This window comes from Nymphaea colorata, chromosome 1 (genome assembly GCF_008831285.2).
Source record: "Nymphaea colorata isolate Beijing-Zhang1983 chromosome 1, ASM883128v2, whole genome shotgun sequence".
Lineage (NCBI taxonomy): Eukaryota > Viridiplantae > Streptophyta > Magnoliopsida > Nymphaeales > Nymphaeaceae > Nymphaea > Nymphaea colorata.
In genome coordinates, this window is record NC_045138.2 from 15,256,638 (window position 1) to 15,280,933 (window position 24,296).

The window sequence follows — 24,296 nt, forward strand, 5'->3', positions numbered from 1 at the left end:
AGGGTCAATCAATACATACATAAATGAGAAATTTTTTTTTGGACTATGTGGAATTGTGACCTTTATTCCACTTGACATTTCCTATTCAACAAAATGAATCTTATTGATTTTGCAAATGATGACATTGATTCTTAGCGCGCTTTCTGTCATAAAAATGTAACATTTTCAGGCAGGGATCCCCTCCATTTCAGGTAATCTTTCCCCATTAAACTTCATTTCAAGATTCCTTCCTTGTTTGATTATCTTCTGTTTTGTCACTCCTTTTCTAGGAAATTGAGTGCATCGATTTCTGGGAAACCCACCTCTTATTTTTTAGCACAAGAGAACCTCTCGCGCATCCGCTGACGGGAAAAGCAAAAGGATGGCGGAGGATGCAAAGGTCACAAAGGATTGTCCACCGCAGGAGTCGTGCTCCGCCGCTGCGCATCCTCCGGCGCCGCATTGTTCTTATCCAAACGCCCATTCCTTGACCATAATCGCGACCATCGGTTTCCTCTTGTTGGGCAGTGTCATCCTCAACTTGTTTATGGCCTTCCGTCCCCAGCACCCGGATTTCTTTGTCACAGGTGCCACTCTCTCCTTTCTCAACTCTTCCGGCGACCAACCGACGGCAGATTCCGATGTCAAAATCACCGTCTTCAATGGAAACAAGAAGTTTGGAGTCAAGTATGAGAATGTACGGGCCGCCATCGGCTACGAGGACGAGCCTCTGGCCAGCACCTCGATCCCTTCTTTCTACCAGGAGAAGCAGAACACTACCACCGTCCCTGTGCATCTTGCCATCCACTTTGCCAACGCCTCGAATTCATGCGAGCTGAAGTCCGGCGCCAGAAGAGAGGGGAAGGTTTATTTGAACGTGCAGCTGTGGTCGTCGGTGCAGTTCAACGGCGGTCCTTGGCGGATCCGGTGGCAGGCTTTGAAGGTTGACTGTCACAATGTGGTGATCGATTGGCCGCCTCCCTCAGGAGGCTATCCGCTGTTTGGAACATTGAACTCAGTCCGTCGGTGTGCAACTCATTGTTACTGACTTTGATAGAACTTCTCGTTCCCTGTTTCTTGTGTTTCGTTTCCGATTTCTCTGCACTTCATGTAAATTAATTATTTGAGTTGGTTCTTGAGAGTTCACAACCTTATAATTTTTTTGCTAAAAGGTATTTTAGCGTACCAATATGTTTAACATAGCACGCTTTAATTCAAGTTGCTTAGCGAGAAAATATTGATTTTTCTATCCAAATTTTCATATTAAAGAAGCCACTAGTTTTTTAACTATTAGAAAAAAACATTAGACTCGAAAGGATAATTAACTTATAATATGTTTCCCATCAAATCACTCTTAGCCTGAGGATCACACTTATAGGATTTAATTGTATAGAATAAAAGTTTTAAGAGGTCGTTTTTTTCAGATACGGCCCTGTATCAGGAATGCTATGAATTTAGTTTTTCTAAAACATCAACGTACATCAAATATATGTCATCCAATCTACAATCGGATGGCTCAGATCTCCTATTTATTTGGCCCTCCCTCTTCTCATAAATCCCTCTTCCTCTCTCTCTCTCTCTCTCTCTCTCTCTCCTCTTCTTGCACCAGGAGACTTCGCAGCTTTGCCTACCCATGATGGGTAAGGGAAAGGGGAGCCACCCCTGCTGTCGCAGATAAAATTACGTTGTTAAAATCAAATGCAAGTTTTTATTCACCTTTATTTTAAAAATAACTTCATACATGACGTTCAATAAACGATCACTATCATTTAAATTGGTTCAACGACTTATAATTAGTTTACATAGTTCTTGTATTTGCTTAATTGGTACATATATAATACATAGATTGCCACATACAAAAATTAGTGGACGCTCCAAGTATGGGCATGTATTTTTTCATCTACAAGTCTTTGTTGGGTTATTTTCCACCAACATTGCAAACACTCATCCAAGGTCAACTTTCATACTCAAAATCGGTCTCGATCGTTTTGGCACGACGACAATGCTTGGGGACAACCGGTAAATCAGCCTTCTTCATGTGATACAGCTCTGTATCGGGTGAATATATATATATAGTAGACTTCTCCATTTGGATTTAAAAGGAAAAATCCTAAGTTGGACTCTTACAGCATACTGTCCAATGCAATGCATTAAGTGGTGTTGTCAGCTGTTGGATGGAGCTCTAAATGGTAGGAAGATTATTTCAGCTTTTATATATATATATATATATACACACACACACAGTTATCAAAAGGCTCGAAGGAACAAGGGGACACCAACTACGCTAACAGTTTTAGAGTAATGGAAAAGGCTTTTTGCGTCTTCATTTACTAAGCATACTCAACCTCGACGAGCAGAATCTGCTTGGCTGGGATCAACTCTTTGAGGCTCAGTGGTAGCAGACGTAGATGCAGGCTGGTGGTAATTGTCCGCACCAGTCCCCACACAATTTGTCTATTTGTATATTAATATACGCCTCATACCTATCTTTTTATTTATTTACATATGGTCTATCTTTTAAGTGTTGGTACTCCTCCCTCATTCAGATATTTGTTACCCTGCCACTATAAGAAAAAATGAGTTGCTGTACCGTTTGAATCGACTTATTCAAGTCTTGCTGACGAGAAAAGTAAAATACGTGCCGACACGGACACACAAAATTTGTTTATTATATTGTTAGCTGTATCCTTCAGCCATTTCACTATGTATTTGTTAACTCCATGATAAGTTATTTTTTTAGTTACTATGTTTAGGAGTGATTGGTAGAGAAAAGACCAATAGGTCGGACAAAAACCAAACCCCTTTTAATATAATGTTTAAAGTGTTCTTTTTTTTTTTTTTGAAATCTAACCTTATCAATATGATATTAAGGATAGGTTGATGCAAAAGATATATTAAATTGATCATGTTTTGGGTTTTAATATTGTTTTTATAATATGCAAAAACGAATAGCTCTCGTAGCATCAACGTTTTGATAATAAAAAAACCAACAGTTTTCATAAAAACAACGTGATTCCAAACATGTTTTATATCAAAATAGGTTTTATAAATATATTAGGATGTTTATATTTTATTTAAAGTAAATTTTTTAGCAAAAAAATTAACGTTCTGTTTTTTATTCCTAACCTAACCTAAGTGTCTTCTTTTTATCAATTTCTCATATATTAGCGTCCCTCAACCAAAAATTTACTTGTGCTGTCACCGTCAGCTTAGATAATATATTATATATGAGTTTCGAACTGCTCCGACTCAATGTATATCCTAGTGTCAGTTGGGGAAGCAAATTTCAAAACCATATCTTATCATTTCGCATGTTCCTCTCAGAGTTGAGAAAATTCTTGTACTCCGGCGGATTATTGTAGCTTGTCACTTGGGTTAGTGAAATGGGCAGGAGATGGGAAGTCTAAAGTTGGGTGGATCGTCCAATAATTGAGCTACAAAAGGCATCGCGCTTTTCAACACTACAAAATTATAAACTTTTTTTTTTTTTTCTCTTGTACTGTCTTTGAGATTTTCTTCGTTTTCCTAATCAGTTTTTCATTTTTTATAAGATAAGGAAAGAAAACAGAAAAAAGAGAGAGGAAAAGAGCAGACTGATGTTTTGTTCTAGCGCAATTAAATGTGCTTTTCTCGTCAATGATCTTCACATGCTTATAAGATTAAGTGGTTTAACAGTAACTAGTAGTAGGTGGCAGGTCATTAGTTTAAGCGCTCTCTCTTTGATATATTATCTTAATGCATAACAACCAATTAAGACCCAATTTTCGTTATATTATCAAAATACATAAATATCATTAGGTTAACCCAAGTGCCTGAGCTTTTCCACAGTGTTCTCCTCACAAAAGTTGGTCAAATTTTCCATTCCATAAAATGGGCTTCTTCCCCCAAGAATCATCTCCTAACTTCCTATATCTTCCTGATTACGCCTATTCGGGCTCTTCAACTTTGTTGTGAATGATTTTCTAACGCCAATATCAACCGTCTATATCCATGTATACATACGCTAACACGCCTTTGGGAAACGACGCCTTTCGCCGGCCATGAGATTCGCGCCTACTTTTTGACCTGGACTGCTGCCGCCGTGCTTATTATCCTTTCCCTTGAATAAGTAGAAAGAAAACCAGAAAAATGGTGTCCGCTGCCCAGGGTGTGTGCGGACCTGTCACATGGGGTGGTGAAGTTTGGCCGAGGAACCGACCCTTATTTTAATCAGCCTCCGACTTTGGCGACAAAAAAGAACAACTAGCCCCACGTACGGATTCCGATTGGTTATGTAAGGGTTTAATCAGGCATGAATCTTATTCTTTTTTTGCAACTTAAAGGCCTCTCAGATCACATTACGTAACGATTCAAATGATATATATATATATATATATCCAGCCCAAGTTAGTTGGTATATGTTTCTTAGGTAGCATTTGGTTGCAAATTCAAAGGTCAGATTTAATAAATGGCCCACCTGAATCCAACGTTCTAAGAAGCTATACATTCTAGAACCATCGACTTTAAAGTGCTTGTCATGCATAAAAGTTAAAATCTACGGATCTGAAATCAAATCTTCTATGTAATGAAGGTGAGCCTTACCTTAAGTGGGACCTTTGGATGTGAGAGGCAACCAAGTGCGGCTTTTGGATTTTGAAGATATTGTAATAAGGTGTGGATCTCAAGTATGACCTCTGCTCCACATTTTCTTGTAGATGTGGCAAGTGTTCCTCGCTGAAACCGATGCTTTAACTAACTAAGCATCTCTAGACGAATCTAAGATCCATAACTTTTGCTACTTTACAATCTCAAGCCTTCTAGCCTAATTAGACGGCGAAGCTTTGGTTTTTATATTAATGAACTTTCAAAGATCTCAAAAATGCAAATCAAACATGGGATATGCCATTCCATTCCAATTGTCCATTAACTTTTGCCTACTTGTACTCCTTAGTGAAACCCAATTCATTCAGTGTTACAATTTATAACTACGCTGTTAAAACTAAAACTTTTGGACGGTAACTGCATTTTTACTCCCAGTAGTAAAATAAAAGATTAGTTTCACCGTGGTCCATGAAATCGAAAACTGCAACAACTTAAATAAATAAATGTAAAAGAAGAGCGCGATTCATGGCTTTTAGTTTTGAAAGGAGAATACCCAAAATGAAAGCAAACAAGAAATTTGCGTGTTCTTCAAAATGTATTTCAAATCCCGCATCTTCCTGTGTGGTTGCTGTCAACAACAAGATGGTCGCTTTCTAAAAAGAAAAATGGAAAAAGCTTTCGAGTTTACACCCAAAGAAAATATGGGTCTCCAGTATAAAATTTTGCATACAGATGTAGTGAGAGAAACTATAAAAGCACCCCTGCTTTCACATGGCTTGATATTTATGGAGATATCTGGAGGAAGTCTTTTTGTTGCCCATAGATTCCGGCAGCCAGCGACGTGCACGGCGATCCGTTCATCTATAAATGAACGGCCATTGCAATTTCACCATTTTTTGTCTTTTATTTTGTAAAGTAAAAGCAAGCATACTAAATCACAAAAGAGCAAGCACTTTGAGAAGGTTGAAACTGCCTTGTCCGATTATACAGTGCTTCAAGATTTAGGTGAAAAGTGAAGCACCCATCAACTAAAATATAAAACATTAACTATTTACAGTCTAACTCACACAAATCAAACTAACAACTAAACTTTCACAGACCTTCTATTCAAACTGGCTACGCTACTCATCTCAAAATCGTCGCCGTTGCAGGTACTTATAAGGTTAAAGGTCTACATCAAGGAAAAAGAGAGCCAACATCAAAAGAAGCACATGCATAGCTTGGAATCCAAACGAGAGATATCAAATCGTAGGAAGCGTGAAAGTGTGATTTCAGATCTGCCTCGGATGGATGGATTTGAGGTTGGTGGCTATCAAACACGCCCCAAGCGGCTAAGATCAACACGGGACAGACAATCAATCACATCCGGTGTAACTAATCTTCGTTCGTTTAGTGAGGAGCCACCTTGCCCACGGGGCCTGCACATGGCTGATGAAAGCATCTTCTCGTAATAGGGCTAAAACTTGGCTTCTCTACGTGTCCAATATTAGAAAATTATTTACTAATATTTCATTATAGTAGACGAACCAAACGAATATGGGAAGCGATGGTAATAGATAAAATGTTTAAAAGTTACTTGAAAATGACATTGAAAGACACGAAGGGAAGGATCAAGAATGAAAAAGCAAAACGGAAGCGGGGAAGCGCGTTTCTCTGTGTCACTAGTTAAGTGGAGTAAACGACACGGAAGCGTTTTGAAACAACAATCGAGGCAACCCCCACCACTCACGATATTTATTCTTTACAAGAACGTCAAAATATCGCGAGATTTTCGTCTTTCCACCGTCCAGAGAGCCAAAGGCGTGACGAGACCTTCTAGCACCTTCGCACTTCACACCGTCCATCTTTTCCGAAGGCGCACTTTCTCGGTGCCTCCGGCTCGACCCTTGCCGCCTGTCTATATTACATCCTCCTGCATTAAAAGACGAAGTTACCCTTCCCCAACTCAGCCTGATAAAAGTATCATCGGGTCGGGTCACCCTTAACTAGACTACCCTAGAACCGATCTTATAAGACGTAAAGGTCCTGCATTTGGGGCCGCGTAGGCGTGTACTAGACAAGGACCCGATAAAGTAGCCGACCCGTTTACCCCCGGAGCGCCTCGCCAATCGCCATGTAGGAGTCAAAGACCATATCCGTCCACCGACGAGGAACAGGCTACCCCTGCACTGGAAACCCTTGCCTTCAGCTGGGAGCCATAAAATCCCCCACTATCACCGCTCCCCACCAATCATCTAAAGACCCATCCCCTTCATTTCTCTGCTCACTTCTTCCTCTTCCTCCCTATCTGTCTCTCTGTGAGCATCCGCCATGGCGAAGGACTGCGGCAAGCATGGAGACGGCAAGGAGAAGCTGTACCGGAAGCTCTTCGCGGCGCTTCTGGCCTTCATCATCGTCGTGCTGTTCGTGATCCTGGTGATATGGCTCGTGCTCCGGCCGACGAAGCCCTCGTTCGTGCTGCAGGACGCCGACATCATGGAGTTCAACCTGACGGCCCCCAACCTGCTGACGTCGAGGATGCAGGTGACGGTCGCGTCGCACAACCCCAACGGCCGGGTCGGGATCTACTACGACCGGCTGGAGGTGTACGCCACCTACATGGGCCAGCAGATCACCCTCCGCACCGTGCTCCCCTCGACCTACGAAGGCCACCACGACGTCAACGTCTGGTCGCCTTTCCTTCTGGGGCCAAGCGTCCCCATCGCTCCTTACCTCGCCGCCTCCCTCGACCACGCCCACGAGTACGGCGTCGGACCCTTCTCCATCCGCGTCGACGGCCGCCTCCGGTGGAAGGTCGGCAGCTGGACGTCCGGCCACTACCATATCCACGTCGAGTGCGACGCCTACCTCTCCTTCTCCGGCCGCTCCACCCACACGGTCTTCCCGACGTCCCAGTGCTACACCGACGTCTGAGCGCCGTTCCCCTTCTTCTCCGCTGTAAGATCGCCCTGCCCTGCCGATCCCCTTTTCCTCCCTTCCTGTACACATCTTTTCTCCCTAAGGATATTTTAGTCAATTGAGGTCACTCCAAGGCGGTGCCAAGCCGGTAATAACATGAGGAAAGCGGTAAGAAACCAAAACAAATAGCCTGTAAAGGAGCAGCCTTGTTTTCGTAATTTGTATAGCGTGCGGCTCCTTGTATGAATTTTCCAATTTTCTTTTGAATTTTATTTTTGTGGGTTTGGAGAAGCGAAGTGAGAAAAAGCGGTGTATAATGTATTGATTGTGCGCCTTTTGCACTCATTATATCGAGAGCCAAGGTCATAGTAGGGGTAAATATGTCATTTCATAAGTTATGGGTTTCCTTTTTTTTTTTTTTTAGTTCGTTAATGGACGAAAGCAGAGCGAGTGCAGGAGCCGATGGGCTTATCGATACCTTTTTGCCTTTTCCTGGCGACGGCAATTTTTTAAAGGGTGTTGGTGGTGAGGTTTACTATTTTAAATATCTTGAAATTATTGCCAACCAGTGGGCTTCGCTTCGCTACGGTGGAGTCTGTCACTTTGAGTTTAAGCTTTGATAATTTTAAAAGAGAAAAAAAACAAAAGAAATCTGTCCTGTCTTTCTTTCTCTCTCTCATAAAGCTGGTACATTTGTTTTCATAAAGCAGTGAAGGTGGAACTAATAAAAGCGATAAATGCCACCGGCACGACGGTTCCGAGTGATAATTTGGAACTAATACTAACTTTGTTATAAAAAATTTAAATCTTTAGGATGTACAAGTATATTCAAGAGTAACTGTTTAATTTGCTCCAACAAATTTGGCCGAACTTAAGTAGGTTTTGATTTACAATTGTGACTTTAAGTTTGGTAAGACGAGAGGGATGGATGAGCTGCGGGCATGGTGGCAATGCATATATAGAGGAAGCTGCAGTTCTCGTTTGATCTTAATACTTTTGGCTTTATGCCATGTGAAAGCGTACCTTTCTCACGTGGGTGGTTGCTCTATCTCTGTTTGCTTCCTAACAGGGCAACCTCATCCCAATAAGGTTTGTTAAATCATATTAAGATCTTAAATCACATTAGGTCTAAGCTGGTTGGTAATCAAACACACAAGCGATATGGTGTATTCAAGGGTCGGTTTTATATTCGTTTGTGAATTTAAAAGTCGTGTTTGGATCAGATTTGGATTGAGAGTTTAAGAAAATAGACTCATATATGACATAAACTTTTCTTGATTCGTTTCAAGATTTGAATCCGATTACGTGAACATGTAACAAATCGGAGATGGTAAATGGCGCATTTGATCTGACTCCAACATGTTCCGTGTGACACCCCTAACCATGCGTATGGGCTGACGCGAAGCGAAACACATCATCTGGAGTGTTGATCTGCAAGATATGGGGACCCATGCCATCTCCAGGATACTTGTTCGCTCCAATCGCGCTGCCAATCAATAACTGTATCTGTTGCAGAATATTACAGAAGGAAACGTTGAGAAATACTTTGAATCAAATGTTATAGCATGTAGGATGCGTGTTCTAAGTTTTCTTTCTTGTATTTGAAGATCTTATCAACTTATTCCAGGCACCTGTCGTAGTCAGCTGAGTATATCTCTCTCTCTCTCTCTCTCACACACACACACACACATGTATATATAATTTTATTCTATGTTGTTATCCCTGCAAATAATCGTGTTTGAAACTGGGAATTTATACCTCTTTTTTCACCAAAAGGGTGTATTTTTCATGTTTTTACAAGAATTTATTTTCTCAAAATTCACTTTTGCCCTTATAGAAGTTTATCTGAAAGGGTGTTTTTGTCATTTCTTGCTCCAAACACCCAGTCTAACCTAACATATAACCTGCGCTGCCTGAGTTTGAGTTGCGTGCGCCGCTCGTTTCAGGCAACAACCTGTTGCTGCATGCCTCGTTAACATTTTCCATCTACAAACATTGATGGGGCATCCTTTGTGAATAATTTTCTGAATTCAAGCCTGATTTATAGTTTTCTAACACTTGGCCGGTGATTCGGTATTAGTCTACAGTGAGGAGGTTTATTATAATTAATGATATATTGTCATCCGACAAATTCGAGACCCGGTGGACCCAGCAATCCACGGCCGTCACCTTCTTCAAAGGATAGGTCTGAATCTCGACTATCTCTTTCGTGGGTTCATGATAGAGATGTTAATATTTCGAATATTATTTCAAGGTCCATACAAAATTATATTATTTCAAGGCCCATACAAAATTTAAAGCTCTGTATCTTCCAATTTTGTCGGATGGCTTTGAGGAGGCGCCAAATTTAAAGTTCATTCACTACATTTGATCAGTAACTGTCTATCTAATGCGTCATAAAAGAACAAAAAGTGTCAATTGAGTGGGAAATTTGTTTTTATTACCCGAGCACAAGAATAGATTATATGTGAATCTCAAATTATATGAGTCCAAGTTTAGTTGAAAAATATCTAATTATTGCTGAATCAAACTGGATCCGTCTCCTTCCAACCTTTTATTGACAAAAAATGATACAAATTGCTATACATCAGATTATTTGAGATTGACAATAACTAAATTGGATTTGAATTCACTAACCTCCAAAACCAAAACAATTGGCCATGCTGCCAAGAATTGCAGTTAACCATTGGCTATCTTTACACCGATTCAATTCACCTCATCCCACTTTGCCGGATGTGCGAACTAAGGCTCTGGTACCAATAGTATAATAACAATGTTGTGCTTCTTTTCTTATAACGACTGCAACATTTTGGGCATCATTCGGTTTGAGAACACAGTCAAGGAAATAGTTAAAACATGAACTCCATAATTCACCATGCTGCTTCTTTACTTGTCTTATACGATCAAAAAAACATTTTCGAAGCAGCAATCCTTTGTGCCTTTCCGATCTTGGCAATTCAAATAGTACTCAGTGTGATTTCATTTCCGATGTCCCCAAGCATAGTCAGTACTATGATTTTTAGACTGAGTCTCTCTCCAAAGTCTGACTTGTCCCAACGTAGTAATCCTCAAACCCTCTAGTCGTTGTTGACATAGAGTAGTTGAGCGATTCAATCGTCGTCCCTACCATAACAGGTCGAGCTTCCACTGATGTGCTTGCCATCGCAGCATTACTATCAGCTTTCTCTGCAGATGAGTCTGCGATGCACCTTCAGTCGATGAACCTGTTCAATCTCCAGCCATGCTACAAAGAATTGCAGCTAACCATTTGCAACCTCTACATTGACTCAATTCTCCTCATCCCACCTTGCCAGATGTGTGAACTGAGACACTGATATCAGTTGTATAAGAACCACGTCGTGCTTCTTTTCTTGCAACTGCTATAGCATCTTGGACATCCTTCTGTTTGAGAACACAGTCAAGGAAATAGCTGAAACATGGACTCCATAATTTGGCAAGCTGCTTCCTTGCTTGTCTTAGACGATCAAAGAAACAACATTTTTGAAGCAGCAACCCTTTGTGCCTCTTCGATTTTGGCAACTCAAACAGTACTCCACGTGACTTCATTCTCAATGTTAGCACTACTATCGGCTTTCTCTACAGACGAGTTTGTGGTCCACCTTCAGTCGATGAACATGTTTAACCTCCCGCTATGCTGCCAAAAATTATAGCTAACCGTTGGCTACCTCTACACTAACTCAATTTACATCGTCTCACCTTGTTAGATGTGCGAACCGATGCTCTGATACCACTTGTATAAGAACCATGTCGTGCTTCTTTTCTGGCAACTGCCCCAACATTTTAGGCATCATTCGGTTTGATAACACAGTCAATGGAAGAGCTGAAACATGGACTCCATAATTCGCCAAACTGTTTCCTTATTTGTCTTAGACGATAAAAAAACAACATTTTTGAAGCAGTAAACCTTTGTGTCTCTCCGATCTTGGCAACCCAAACAGTACTCCGTGTGACTTCAGTCCCGATGTTAGCACTACTATCAGCTTTCTTTGCAGACGAGTTTGTGGTCCACCTGATGAACATGTTTAACCTCCGGACATGCTGTCAAAAGTTACAACTAACCGTTGGCTACCTCTACCTTGACTCAATTCACATCATCCCACCTTGCCAGATGTGTGATCCAAGTCTCTGATACCAGTTGTATAAGAACCATGTCATGTTTATTTTCTTACAACTGCTGCAGCATCTTGGGCATCCTTCGGTTTGAGAACACAGTCAAAGAAATAACTGAAACATGAACTCCATAATTTATGAAGATGCTTCCTTACTTGTCTTAGACGATCAAATAAACAACATTTTTGAAACAGCAATTCTTCATGCATCTTCAATCTTGGCAACTCAAATAGTACTCCGTGTGACTTCATTCCCAATGTTAGCACTACTGTCAGCTTTCTCTACTGACGAGTTTGTGGTCCACCTTCAATCGATGAACATGTTTTACTTGCCGCAATGCTGTAAAAAATTACAACTAACCGTTGGCTACCTCTACACTAACTCAACTCACATCGTCCCACATTGCTAGATGTGCGAAACTAAGCTTTGATACCACTTGTATAAGAACTATGTCGTGCTTCTTTTCTTGCAACTGCTGCAGTATCTTCGGAATCCTTTGGTTTGAGAACACAGTCAAGGAAATAGCTGAAACATGGACTCCATAATTCTCCAAGCTCCTTCCTTTCTTGTTTTAGACGATTAAAGAAACAACATTTTCGAAGCAGCAATTCTTTGTGTCTCTCCGATCTTGGCAACTCAAACAGTACTCCGTGTGACTTCATTTCCAATGTTAGCACTACTATCAACTTTCTCTGCAGATGAGTTTGGAGTCCACCTTTAGTCAATGAACATGTTTAACCACCCGCCATGCTGCAAAAAATTGCAGCTAACCGTTGGCCACCTCTACACTAATTCAATTCACATCGTACCACTTTGCTAGATGTGCTAACCGAGACTCAAATACCACTTGTATAAGAACCATGTCATGCTGCTTTTCTTGCAACTGCTGCAGCATCTTGGGCATCCTTCGGTTTGAGAACATAGTCAAGGAAATAGCTGAAACATGAACTCCATAATTCGCCAAGCTGCTTCGTTACTTGTCTTAGACGATCAAAGAAACAACATTTCCGAAGCAACAATCTTTTGTGCCTCTCCAATGTTGGCAACTCAAACAGTACTCTATGTGACTTCATTGCCGATGTTAGCACTACTGTCAGCTTTCTCTGCAGACGAGTCTGTGGTCCACCTTCAGTCGAAGAACATGTTTGACCTCCCGCCATGCTGCTAAAAATTACAGCTAACCATTGGCTACCTCTACTGATTCAATTCACATCTTCCCACCTTGCTAGACGTGCCAATCGATGTTCTAATACCACTTGTATATAAACTATGTCGTGCTTCTTTTCTTGCAACTGCTGCAGCATCTTGGACATCATTCAGTTTGAGAATGCAGTTAAGGAAATAGCTGAAACATGAACTCCATAATTCAACAAGCTACTTCCTTGTCTTAGGCGATCAAAGAAACAACATTTTCGAAGCAGCAATTCTTCGTGCCTTTTCGATCTTGGCAACTCAAACAATACTCTATGTGACTTCATTCCCGATGTCAACACTACTGTCAGCTTTCTCTGCAGATGAGTTTGTGGTCCACCTGTGTAGACTCAATCCACATCGTCCCACCTTGCCAGATGTGTGAACCGAGACTCTGATACCACTTGTATAAGAACCATGTCGTGCTTCTTTTCTTGCAACTGCTGTAGTATCTTGGCATCTTTTGGTTTGAGAACACAGTCAAGGAAAGTGCGAAAACATGGACTCCATGGTTGACCAAACTGCTTCGTTACTTGTCTTAGATGATCAAAGAAACAACATTTTTGAAGCAGCAATCCTTTGTGTCTCTCCGATCTTGGCAACTTAACAGTACTCCGTGTGTCTTCATTCCTGATGTTAGCATTACTATCAGCTTTCTCTGCAGACGAGTTTGTGGTCCACCTTCAGTGGATGAACATGTTTTCCCTTTCGACATGCAACCAAAAATTATAGCTAACCGTTGGCTATCTCTACATTGACTCAATTCACATCGTCTCACATTGCCAGATGTGCGAATCGAGGCTCTGATCCGAGTTGTATAAAAACCATGTCGTGCTTCTTTTCTTTTAACTGCTGTAGCATCTTGGGCATTCTTTAGTTTGTATACAGAGTCAAGGAAATAGCTGAAACATGAACTGCATAATTCAAGAAGAAGCTTCTTTACTTGTCTTAGATGATCAAAGAAACAATATTATCGAAGCAACAATTTTTCGTGCCTCTTCAATCTTGGCAACTCAAATAGTACTCCGTGTGACTTCATTCTCGATGTTGGCACTACTGTCAGCTTTCTCTGCAGACGAGTTTGTGGTCCACCTATGTAGACTCAATTCACGTCGTCCCACCTTGCCAGATGTGCGAACTGTGGCTCTGATACCACTTGTATAAGAACCATGTCGTGCTTCTTTTCTTGCAACTGCTGCAGCATCTTAGGCATCCTTTGATTTGAGAACACAGTCAAGGAAATAGCTGAAACACGAACTTCATAATTCACTAAGTTGCTTCCTTACTTGTTTTAGACGATCAAAGAAACAACATTTTCGAAGCAACAATCTTTCGTGCTTCTCCAATCTTGACAACTCAAACAGTACTCCGTGTGACTTTATTCCCGATGTCAGCACTATTTTCAGCTTTCACTGCAGACGAGTCTGTTGTCCACCTTTAGCCGTTGTACCTGTTTGATCTCCCGCCACGCTGCCAAAAGTTACAGCTAACCGTTGACTTCTACACTGACTCAATTCACATCGTCCCACCTTGCCAGATATGTGAACCGAGACTTTGATACCAGTTATATAAGAACCATGTCGTGCTTCTTTTCTTGCAACTAATGCAGCATCTTGGGCATCCTTCAGTTTGAGAACATAATCAAGGAAGGATGCCGAAGATGCTGCAACAGAAACATGGACTCCATAATTCACCAAACTGTTTCCTTATTTGTCTTAGACGATAAAAAAAACAACATTTTCGAAGCAGCAATCATTCGTGCCTCTCCGATCTTAGCAACTCGAACAATACTCCGTGTTTTTCGACAAGGTTTCGGTGCATAGACTGTCGATACAGGTCCAGACTGCTTACATGTGTCAATAAAAACAACCAGGACATTTCCCAGCGTTGCTGAAGGTCCAATCTTGGCCATTGAAATTCATCATAGTACCAACGTAGAATGCGAAGGAAGGAGAGATAGAGAAAAGGCATGCCCGACAAATGCAATGAAAAAATTATGTTCGTTAAATATGCATGGTATCACTATGGAAGGCCATCATGAACCTTGATTACACAATGCCCATAAAGAGCTTAAATAGGTGACACTGACATCCATTTGATGATAAAAAAACTAAATCTTATTTTGTAAAAAGATTTTCTTTCCCTTTATCATTTAATTTTGATCTATCTTGTTGTGATTCTTTCCTTAAATCTCTTTAGAAGTGGTTGTCTTTCAACCTTATCGTTAACATCCTCCTTCAAACTGGACGATATGTTTGAAAGTTCAAGTTTGCTGCAGAACTTTGTAAAACCTAATCATTTTATCTCTCTTGTTGATTCGACGAGCCCAAATTTGCTTCATGAGGTTTGGATTCAAACGAATCAAGTCCTTGCCTTTATGAAGATGGCAGCTATCTCTTTGGTCGTCTGCAAGTCATTTTGGGCTTTGATCTTCTTCTCTTGCTACTATGTTGAAAAAATATAAAAGAAGCAAAGTAAACAAACAATAATTAAAAGATTATTTTTATTAAACAAGCATATGGTTTTTCGCCATGGAAGGTCATTATGAGCATTGATTACACAATGCAAAGAAAGAACTTAAATAAGGGACATTAGCATCCATTTGACCATAAATAAGGAAACTAAATCTGATTTTGTGGAAAGATTTTCTTTCCCTTTATCATTTAATTTTGATTTATCATTTTGGGATTCTTTAATCACCTCAAATTTTTTTAAAACGACTACCTTCTTTTACCCAAACACAAAACTCAACTTTAGATCTGAGATTTAAATCCAAAATTCAATTCTTGAATCCAAATTAGATTCGAAACCCAAGTTCAAATCTAAGTCAAGCTTTTCAAACCCAAAACTCGAAATGGAGTTGGAAGCACAAAATTTAAATTTATGAACACTTCGCATCCCTAACATCTGATCTGACTGATCTCACTCCAACATGATCAGATGTTAAATGTTACATCTGATCTGACTCCAACATGATCCGTGTGGCGTCCCTAACCATGTGTATGGGCTAAGAGGAAGCAAAACACATCATCTGGAGTATTGATCTGCAGTATAAGGACCCATGCCATCTCGAATACTTTTTTGCTCCAATCGCGCTGCCAATCAATAACTGATTCTTGCAGAATATTAAAGAAGGAAACGTTGAGAAACACTTTGAATCAATTGTTATAGCATGCACGATGCGTCTTAGGTTTTTCATTGTTGTATTTCAAGATCTTGCAATGCGTTCTCGCACCTTTCTTAGTCAGCTGAGTATATCTATCTTATATACAATTCTCCTCACACACACACACATATATATATATTGTTTTATGTTGTTATCCCTGTAAATAGTCGTGTTTCAAACTCGGAATTTATAACCACTTTTTCCCCAAAAGGGGACATTTTCATCTTTACAAAAAGTTATTTTCTCAAATTTCACTTTTGCCTTCGTAGAAGTTTCTCTATAAGGGTGTTTTTGTCATTTCATGCCCCAAATACCCAATCTGGCCTAACATATTACATATCACCTGTGCTGCATGAGTTTGAGTTGCATGCGCCACTCGTTGCGCGCAACAAATGTATGCTAAAGAAAAGGGACATTCTTAAAAATTTTGCAAAAAAATTGTCCTTTTAAGTCTTTTCACTTTTTTAGATTTCGCTTTTAAAAAGCCACATAAAATTTCGTGCATAATTACCCAATACATAACCAGGTTTGGTGCTGCATGCCTCGTTAACATTTTTCATCTACTGACATTGATGGGGCAGCCTTTGTGAATAATTTTCTGAAAAAATCAAGCCTGGTTTGTAGTTCTCTAACACTTGGGCAGTGATTTGGTATTAGCCTATAGTGAGGAGGTTTATTATAATTAATGATACAAAGTCATCGGACCAATCCGAGACCCAGCGGTCCACGGCCGTCACCTTTCAATAGTTCGAATATTATTTCAAGGATAACCCAAAATTTAAAGCTCTGTATCCTTTCAATTTTGTCGGATGACTTCGAGGAGACACCAAATTTAATGTTCATTCCCTAGATTTGATAACAAACTGTCTATCTAATGCGTCATAAATGAACAAAAAGTGGTTCAATCAGATTTCATTTGAGTTGGAAATTGATTTTATTATACACGAGTACAAGAATAGATTACATGTGAATCTCAAATTATATGGGCCCTAGTTTAGTTGAAAAATTATCTAATTATTTCGGAATCAAACTGGGTCGGCCTCCTTCCAACCTTTTGTTAATAAAAAATAACACAAATTGCTATTCATCTGATTATTTGAGATTGGCAATAGCTACATTTGATTTGAATTCAGTAAGCTCCGAAATTATGAGATACACTGATATACATACATCTGATTATTTGAGATTGGCAATATCCTGGTGCCTTGGGACCTGGCTTCAGTAGGAATATAACCGGATCGAGTTGTGTGTGAACTTGCATGGAAAAGCTGAAGGCGAAATCCCATGGCAATCGGTTGCTGGCTAACATTCTATGCGTTCAAGTTCTCAAGATTGTTAAAATACACTTAAGCGAGTTTCACCGAAACTTACTGCGTTGAACAGAAGGCAAAGTCGTTGACGTATGGCCAGTGACTTATCCGCGTCACATTTTATATTTATCAAGCGCATCAACCGAACTTTCCACTTAGCACCAATTCAGTTGGCCCCTCCATATCTTTTTTTTATATATAAAAGTTAGTTACTAACGTATCATAATGCGGTCTCGATTTCGTGTGTATTTTAAAGTTGGATTTGGATTCTGATGTGAAGGTAAAAGTAGATTATTCAGGTTGCGAATTTAAATAATCCATTCAAATGTTGTCAGGACTTTTCTTCAGCAGTATTCATATGCGAATTTGAACCCGAACATCTAGTTCGTAGATGCGATGAAGCCGACCATAACGAACAAACTGTAGTAGTCCACAAGTTTCTTTTGCTAAGAAAATGTCGTGGGCCATGAAATCCTCTTTCTCGTGGAATTTTTTGGAAACTAAGCTGGCCTTTACGTATACCATGCACTTCTCTTGACGTTGATTTTTTTCTTCTATTGACCGTAGCATAAAAATTATGTAGTTAGTCCACAAGTTTCATTTGCTAAGAAAACATGGTGGGCCATGAAATCCACTTTCTCGTGGAATTTTTTTGAAACTAAGCTGGCCTGGCAATCTCGAATGAAAAATCCAACTTGAATCTCGATCGGTGTAGACTGCCTATAATCCAATCCGGGTTTTGATTGGAGATCAAACCAAATCCGATCTGATGCCGTTCTTTTTAGAATTTGGATCGGGTATCCGAGCTAACATGACCCGTTTGAACCGAGAGTGGATTGCCGTTACCCTGGGGTCTCGGACTCTTAGTCTTAGCCTATAAGAATCGTGCCAACACCACCCTTCTCCGACCACTGCACCCCTTCCTCACTCCGCTACCACCAACTTCTCATTCTCTGCCGCCGAGTTCCGCCACCATGAAGAAGTTTTTCAGCAGCGGGTTCATGAAAAAGAAGCTCTACCGTCGGATCTTTTGGGGAGTCCTCATCTTCCTAGGCCTCCTCCTCCTGACCATCCTGATAATCTACCTCGTCCTCCTCCCATCGAAGCCGTCCTTCGTGCTCCAGGACGCCTCCGTCGTGCAGCTGAAGGCCACCGGCCCCGGCCTCATCACCTCCTCCATCCAGGCGACAATCGTCTCCCACAACTCCAACAACCGCGTCGGCATCTTCTACGACCGCCTCGATGCCCATGTCGTCTACCTCAACCAGCAGATCACCCCGCCCGTGCCGCTTCCGCAGACCCATCAGTCCCCCGACGAGTCCAGCGTCTGGACAAAGCTCATTTGCGGCACCGACGTGCCCGCCGCCCCCTACGTGGTCGCCTCCATCCAGCAGGCACCCAGCTACGCCTCCGGCTACCTCTCCGTCCGCATTTTCGGCAAGCTCCGGTGGCAGGTCGGCAGCTGGACGTCCGGCCACTACGGCTTCCACGTCGAGTGCAATGCCTACCTCCCCCTCTTGAGCGGTCAAGGGCCCCATAACTTTCTCCCATCCTACCCCTGCGGCACCGACGTGTGGTCGCAGCCATGACGTCTCCTCCTCAGTCATCTCCCTCTTCTTTTTCCTACTTTATAGGGCCATTTTTTATCAAAGAAAAGTGGTGAACGGAGGTAAAGAATAATGTATAGTCTACTTTTTCTTGTTCTTTGCAATCGGCATATTTCAGGCTTTTTGATGGAGCTCGGAACGGCAGTGATTCTTAAATAAAATTCCTGTTGAAATTTTCTTATTGCCCTTTTAATGTTCTCTTCATTCTTCATGACTTGGATTACTTGATAAGGAAAACAGTTTCTATAATCATAATTTCATTCATGAATGAAGCCTTGAGACAAGCTGCTTGCAGTTCATGTCTCAAAGCATACTGAGGAGCCAAACAATCTGAAAGGATATAGTGTATATAATGCTTCAGTATATAACTGCTAAGACGACACAGTCTTCTTAGTTTCTTTCTTGTTTCAAATATGATTCTTTCACTGGCGGAGCCAGAATTTTTTGGCTATGGGGCACTAGTACATAGTTTGTCAAAAAAAATTTCAACTGAACTACTTTGATTCAACTACTCTTGAATGTGCTTTATACCTTATCAGACTCTACTCACTTTATGATGAAAAAAGATATCCTTGGTGCATAATAGCATTGCCTTTATAACATAGCAAGATCAAACATATTAAAATTGATTTTCATTTCATTAACAGACAACTGCAAAGTATATTTCTTGTTGAAAAACATAAAACAATAACATAAAAGAACTTAGGAGATTAACGTGGAGCATATTTTCTTTACCCACGGAAGGCCATCGGCCTTGACATTGACAAAGTATGTCAATCCCTTATATAGGCATTACAGATGAGATAACTCCTTATTTTAAGGAGTTGTTACAAGATATTCATTATCAACAAAACCGTTCCTTGATTTTTGCTGTAACTATTTCTATAATCCATCACCTTGATTTTTGCCATGATCCTTTCCAAACGATCCTTACCATGATGCTGGCATCCTTATCATATGTGTGTGTCGTTAACCATCATTCTTTTCATTTCTACAATAACAAATTTCATATATCATGTCAAAAGCCATTTGGGTTGCATTTTTTGGTCGAATGACCATAGTTAAAGGATTGCATGAATAAGAGATTAAATATCCACACATCAGATGCCACATGGGAATCTATAGATCAAACGTGAAGTCAGTCGTAGAACAGAGAAAGTTTCTTGAGGATTTTTAAAATTAAACCTGTACAATGTCTATTGAGCAGTGGGCATACTGTCTTTTTTATGATGTTACTTGCAGAAATCAGACATCATACTGTAAGATGTCTATTGAGCAGTTGACATCCAAATATGTAAGATGCTTAAGGTAAATGACTAATGATATGGGGACTGGGGTTCATATTTGGCAAAGTTAGGGCAACTCATGTTTGCATCAAATATCTTAGGAAACAGAGACGCATCAAATATCTTGGGAAACAGAGACATTTTCTGGCGAATTTAAGAAGAAAAGGCCCCTGCCTTAAAACAAAATTTCCCCACCAACAGAAATGAAAAACACCTGATGCCATCCGAGTCTTATCTACAGCAACCTTTTCGTCTGAGTTTCTACTTTTGGGTGAAATTCCAATGGGCGGGTGACTGTTTTATGTTTTCTGGAGCTGGATCGCTGTGAACGGCTGAGACCCGATCTGTTTTGGCGTGGGCAACACGGGCGTGAGGCTGGGTTGAGGCTCCATTTGACATGTAGCTTTCTTTGGCTGGCGTGGGCAGGCGCCCACGCCTGCCCCACGCTGGCTCCGCCACTGGATTCTTTCCACAACATCCAGACCAGTCAAGTCTCCAACATAGGGAAATATTGATGACTTGTTTCATGTTTGTGTACCTTTAACGTGAGTTTCAAGGTGGTGCGAGATCACTGAGATGTCAGATCCAATAATTTAAGCTTAAACCTCTTTATCCGATCTCAAATTTGATTCTTTGACCACATATACAGGATTTCAACTCTTCATTTTTTATACAGTGGTGAAATCTAGTAATCTAGTGTTTGTTTACTCTATATGCTCCACCTAAAAGAGATTTCAGATATACCTCATATCTTAATTCCAAGGCTACACTTTAGTAAAGTGGCAGAGATCCATGGTGGCAGATGTGGGCAAGAAAATTTAAAAATGATAGTATGATGAGCTTAAAATTTAGTTGAGAGCCCACGTGATCAAACTTATGCTGGTGATTCGAGTGCCCCTCAACCAAAATATCGTTGGCCCTTTAACTTTAATAGACGCCGTAGAACCTAACATGGATCAGTCTTTTTTGTAATTTCAAGCATATGAATGTAACCAGATTGAGTTGTATGTGTGAAGTTTTGTGGAAAAATCTGAAGGTGAAATCATAGTGGGCTGACTCACTGAGTTGGCTCAAAAATCACTTGAGTCAGCTCGGATCGCTAGAAAACCTGACCACAAGTTAAGGTTAGCTCGGTTCGTCCCTAACTCCTACTTAACTCAGTCCTGACTCGTTCTGACTCACCCGATTTAGATTGTTTTAAAACTTAATTGAGTCGACGAGTCTACTCACCAAGTTGGCGAGTCAATTTGCTGACCCGTTGATTTTGTCATTTGTCGATATGAGTTCGAGTCATGGGTTTGCCAATTATGGGTGAAATTCCCTGACAATAGTTTGTGGCTAAAATTGTATGCATTCAAACTTTGAAGATGAATGCTTTGAAGAACATGATGGATGGTGCTCCCAAATACACTAAGCAATGGCCCTGACGCATGTCCAATAACTTATCTGCGTCAGCTTTTATATCTATCAAGTGCATCAACCTAACCTTCCACTTACAATTTAGAAACAGGTAAATTGCTCAATTCCTTTGGTCCCTCCATAAAACCATCTAAGTCGTTAAATAGAATTAGTTCATTATTATGCTCTTTTTTTTTTCCCTAACTATCTAACAAGTTGATAAAATACCTTTAGGGGAACAAGAAGTTGGGTGAGGGCTTCATTTTTTTTTCGTTTTTAGGTAATAGAATGAAATATTCCTCACGCTCACCCAAAAAGGTTTCAACTAAACATTTCCCTCTATGGACTCCGGACTTGTTCACATAATTATGAGTACTATTAAACAGTTAATTGCAATCCTTATCTATTAAATTCATAACTTTTTAACCTACTCTATCAATATTTTGCATCTTCTAAGATAATTCACAATCACAAACAAACTGTTCTAAAACTTGGTTCACTTTCATTTGGAAATTCAATTTAAGCGGGCAAAATTAGAAATTTTTCATGAAGGAGAACAAATTATAGTTTCAAAAATTTTAATAGGAGATAATTGTAGTTTCTAAATTACATGTAATTTTTTTTTTTTTGAAAAGGGGTCTGGCCCATGTGGCCTTCCTTAGCTCGGCCCCTGAGTTTAAGAAGTTTAAGGCAAATTAAAATTATAAATTTATATACCTATGGTTGAGTCCCTGTAAAGCGCGAGTCATTACTTACACGAAAATGAAAACTTTTCAATTGACATCTGCAAAAGCATATGGAATTTACGCTGCCAGAACAGATCTAGAAGAAGAAAGCCGGTACATCATCTCGGTCCAACACGGTTCAAAAAAACTATCTAGTTCCCATTATCGTCGAACAAGGAAAGAAACATCCATGAAAGTGTTCTAATCATTATAAAGTGGAGCGCTCTCTTTTAATAAAATATGAAGTAGAAAAACTCTTCACGCAACTCAAAATTCAGATCATAGGCTCATCATTTCATTCCAATAGTCTGGTCCAACAATATTTTAATCCGCTTTCATTGCAAAACCAACCATGGAACATGTGCTCACAGCATCAAACCATTCATTTTTACTTGTAGAAAGTGATGGGCATGTTTGTCTCATGATGGAAAAAAAGCAAAGGAGCCACAATAGAGACCAATGAGGGGTGTTGAATCTTTCTTCCTTATATATATATATATATATAAGGCGTTTGTCATTTGATAATTTGTTGTATTAGAAGTAATGGCATCCTTACCAAATTATTTTTCCGTCTCTTGATCCTACAATAATGTTTCCAAAATTAAAAAAAAAAAAAAAACTAGATGGGTGTTTGTTGGTTTGAAATTTTGATTCAAGAGTGAAAATTCCATAATCATGGTTCATCCTCAAACTGAAATAGAATCAAAATTCCAGGTTTCAGTCTCCTAACGCTGGAAACCAAATAAACAATTCCAATTTCTTAAAGAACTAACATTTTGATTCTAAAATTCCATAATTTTTTAGTATAAAAAACATTCCATAAGATTCAGCGTTTTGCAATTTCAAAATCACTAAAAAAACTTGTCCAGCCCAAATGTTGACGCTGATTGGTTCTTAGGTTGCCCAATTTTTGTAATGCATAATTTGGAACTTTAAGAGGCCAACCATAGTGGTCCACAAGTTTCAATTGCTAAGAAAAAATGGTGGACCATGAAAAAGCTTTTTCTTGTGGAATTTTATTGAAACTAAGCTTGCCTTTTCGTACAATATGCACTTATTCGGATGTTAATTATTTTTCTATATTCCTTATTATAAAATTTATTGTATCTTTTGTAGATCTAACATGACCCGTTTGGATACTGCCGTCCTCCTCGTGTCTCAGACTCTCAGCCCATAAGAATCATACCCAAGGCTGCCCTTCTCCCACCACTGCGCCTCTTCCTCTCTCCGCTACCACCACCTTCTCTCGTCAACCTCCTCCGCCTCTGCCACCGAGCTCCGCCTCGATGGCGACATATTACTGCAAACAGCACGGATGGAAGAGTAAGAAGCTGTACCGCTGGATCCTTTGGGGAGTCCCCAGCTTCCTATCCGTCGTCCTCCTGACCATCCTGATAATCTACCTCGTCCTCCTTCCATCGAAGCCGTCCTTCGTGCTCCAGGACGCCTCCGTCGTGCAGCTGAAGGCCACCGGCCCCGGCCTCATCAGCTCCTCCATCCAGGCGTCAATCGTCTCCCACAACTCCAATAACCGCGTCGGCATCTTTTACGACACCCTCGAGGCCCACGTCGCCTACCTCGACCAGCAGATCACCCCGCCGGTGCTGCTCCCCCAGACCTACCAGTCCCCCGACGAGTCCAGCGTCTGGACGCCTCTCATGTGCGGCACCGACGTGCCTGCCGCACCCTACGTCGTCGCCTCCATCCAGCAGACCCCCAGCTACGCCTCCACCTCGTTCTCCGTCCGCATCGGCGGCAAGCTCCGGTGGCAGGTTGGCAGCTGGACGTCCGGCCACTACGGCTTCTACGTCCAGTGCGACGCCTACCTCCCCCTCTCCGGCGGTCGTGGGTCCCACAGCTTCCTCCCAACGTACCCGTGCCAAACCAACGTGTGGTCGCAGCCATGACCTCTCCCACCACCTATGTCATCTCCCTCGCCTTTTTCCTACTTATTAAGGTCGTTTTCTTCGACGAGAGGCTTAAAAGGCGGTGGATGGAGGTGAAAGAAGAATACTTAGTCTTCT

The 24,296-nt window shown here is 40.8% G+C and overlaps 4 protein-coding genes across 4 annotated transcripts in view; all 4 read left to right on the forward strand.

Annotated features, from left to right (window-relative positions):
- The first annotated feature begins 361 nt into the window (after window positions 1–361).
- On the forward strand, window positions 362–1,027 carry LOC116259103 (uncharacterized). Its single transcript, XM_031636782.1, has one exon. It carries the CDS (start codon window positions 362–364, stop codon window positions 1,025–1,027), a length of 666 nt encoding a protein of 221 aa, XP_031492642.1.
- Window positions 1,028–6,786: 5,759 nt separating this feature from the next.
- On the forward strand, window positions 6,787–7,854 carry LOC116250265 (NDR1/HIN1-like protein 1). The gene has a single exon (XM_031623908.2). The coding sequence runs from the start codon at window positions 6,871–6,873 to the stop codon at window positions 7,471–7,473; it is 603 nt and encodes a 200-aa protein (XP_031479768.1). The 5' UTR covers window positions 6,787–6,870; the 3' UTR covers window positions 7,474–7,854.
- Window positions 7,855–18,182: 10,328 nt separating this feature from the next.
- LOC116245982 (NDR1/HIN1-like protein 1) lies at window positions 18,183–18,994 on the forward strand. Its single transcript, XM_031617640.2, has one exon. The coding sequence runs from the start codon at window positions 18,231–18,233 to the stop codon at window positions 18,843–18,845; it is 615 nt and encodes a 204-aa protein (XP_031473500.1). The 5' UTR covers window positions 18,183–18,230; the 3' UTR covers window positions 18,846–18,994.
- A 4,426-nt stretch (window positions 18,995–23,420) lies between these two features.
- The window catches only part of LOC116266719 (NDR1/HIN1-like protein 1), a 1,015-nt gene continuing 139 nt past the window's right edge, over window positions 23,421–24,296 (forward strand). The window contains exon 1 of the mRNA XM_031648031.2: window positions 23,421–24,296. This exon is cut by the window's right edge and continues 139 nt beyond it. Within this exon, the coding sequence (XP_031503891.1) occupies window positions 23,559–24,179 (621 nt within the window). The 5' untranslated portion in view covers window positions 23,421–23,558 and the 3' untranslated portion in view covers window positions 24,180–24,296.

Coding starts and splice junctions, on each gene's coding strand:
- LOC116259103 (XM_031636782.1), top strand. CDS start 362: ATGGCGGAGGATGCAAAGGTCACAAAGGATTGTCCACCGCAGGAGTCG.
- LOC116245982 (XM_031617640.2), top strand. CDS start 18,231: ATGAAGAAGTTTTTCAGCAGCGGGTTCATGAAAAAGAAGCTCTACCGT.
- LOC116250265 (XM_031623908.2), top strand. CDS start 6,871: ATGGCGAAGGACTGCGGCAAGCATGGAGACGGCAAGGAGAAGCTGTAC.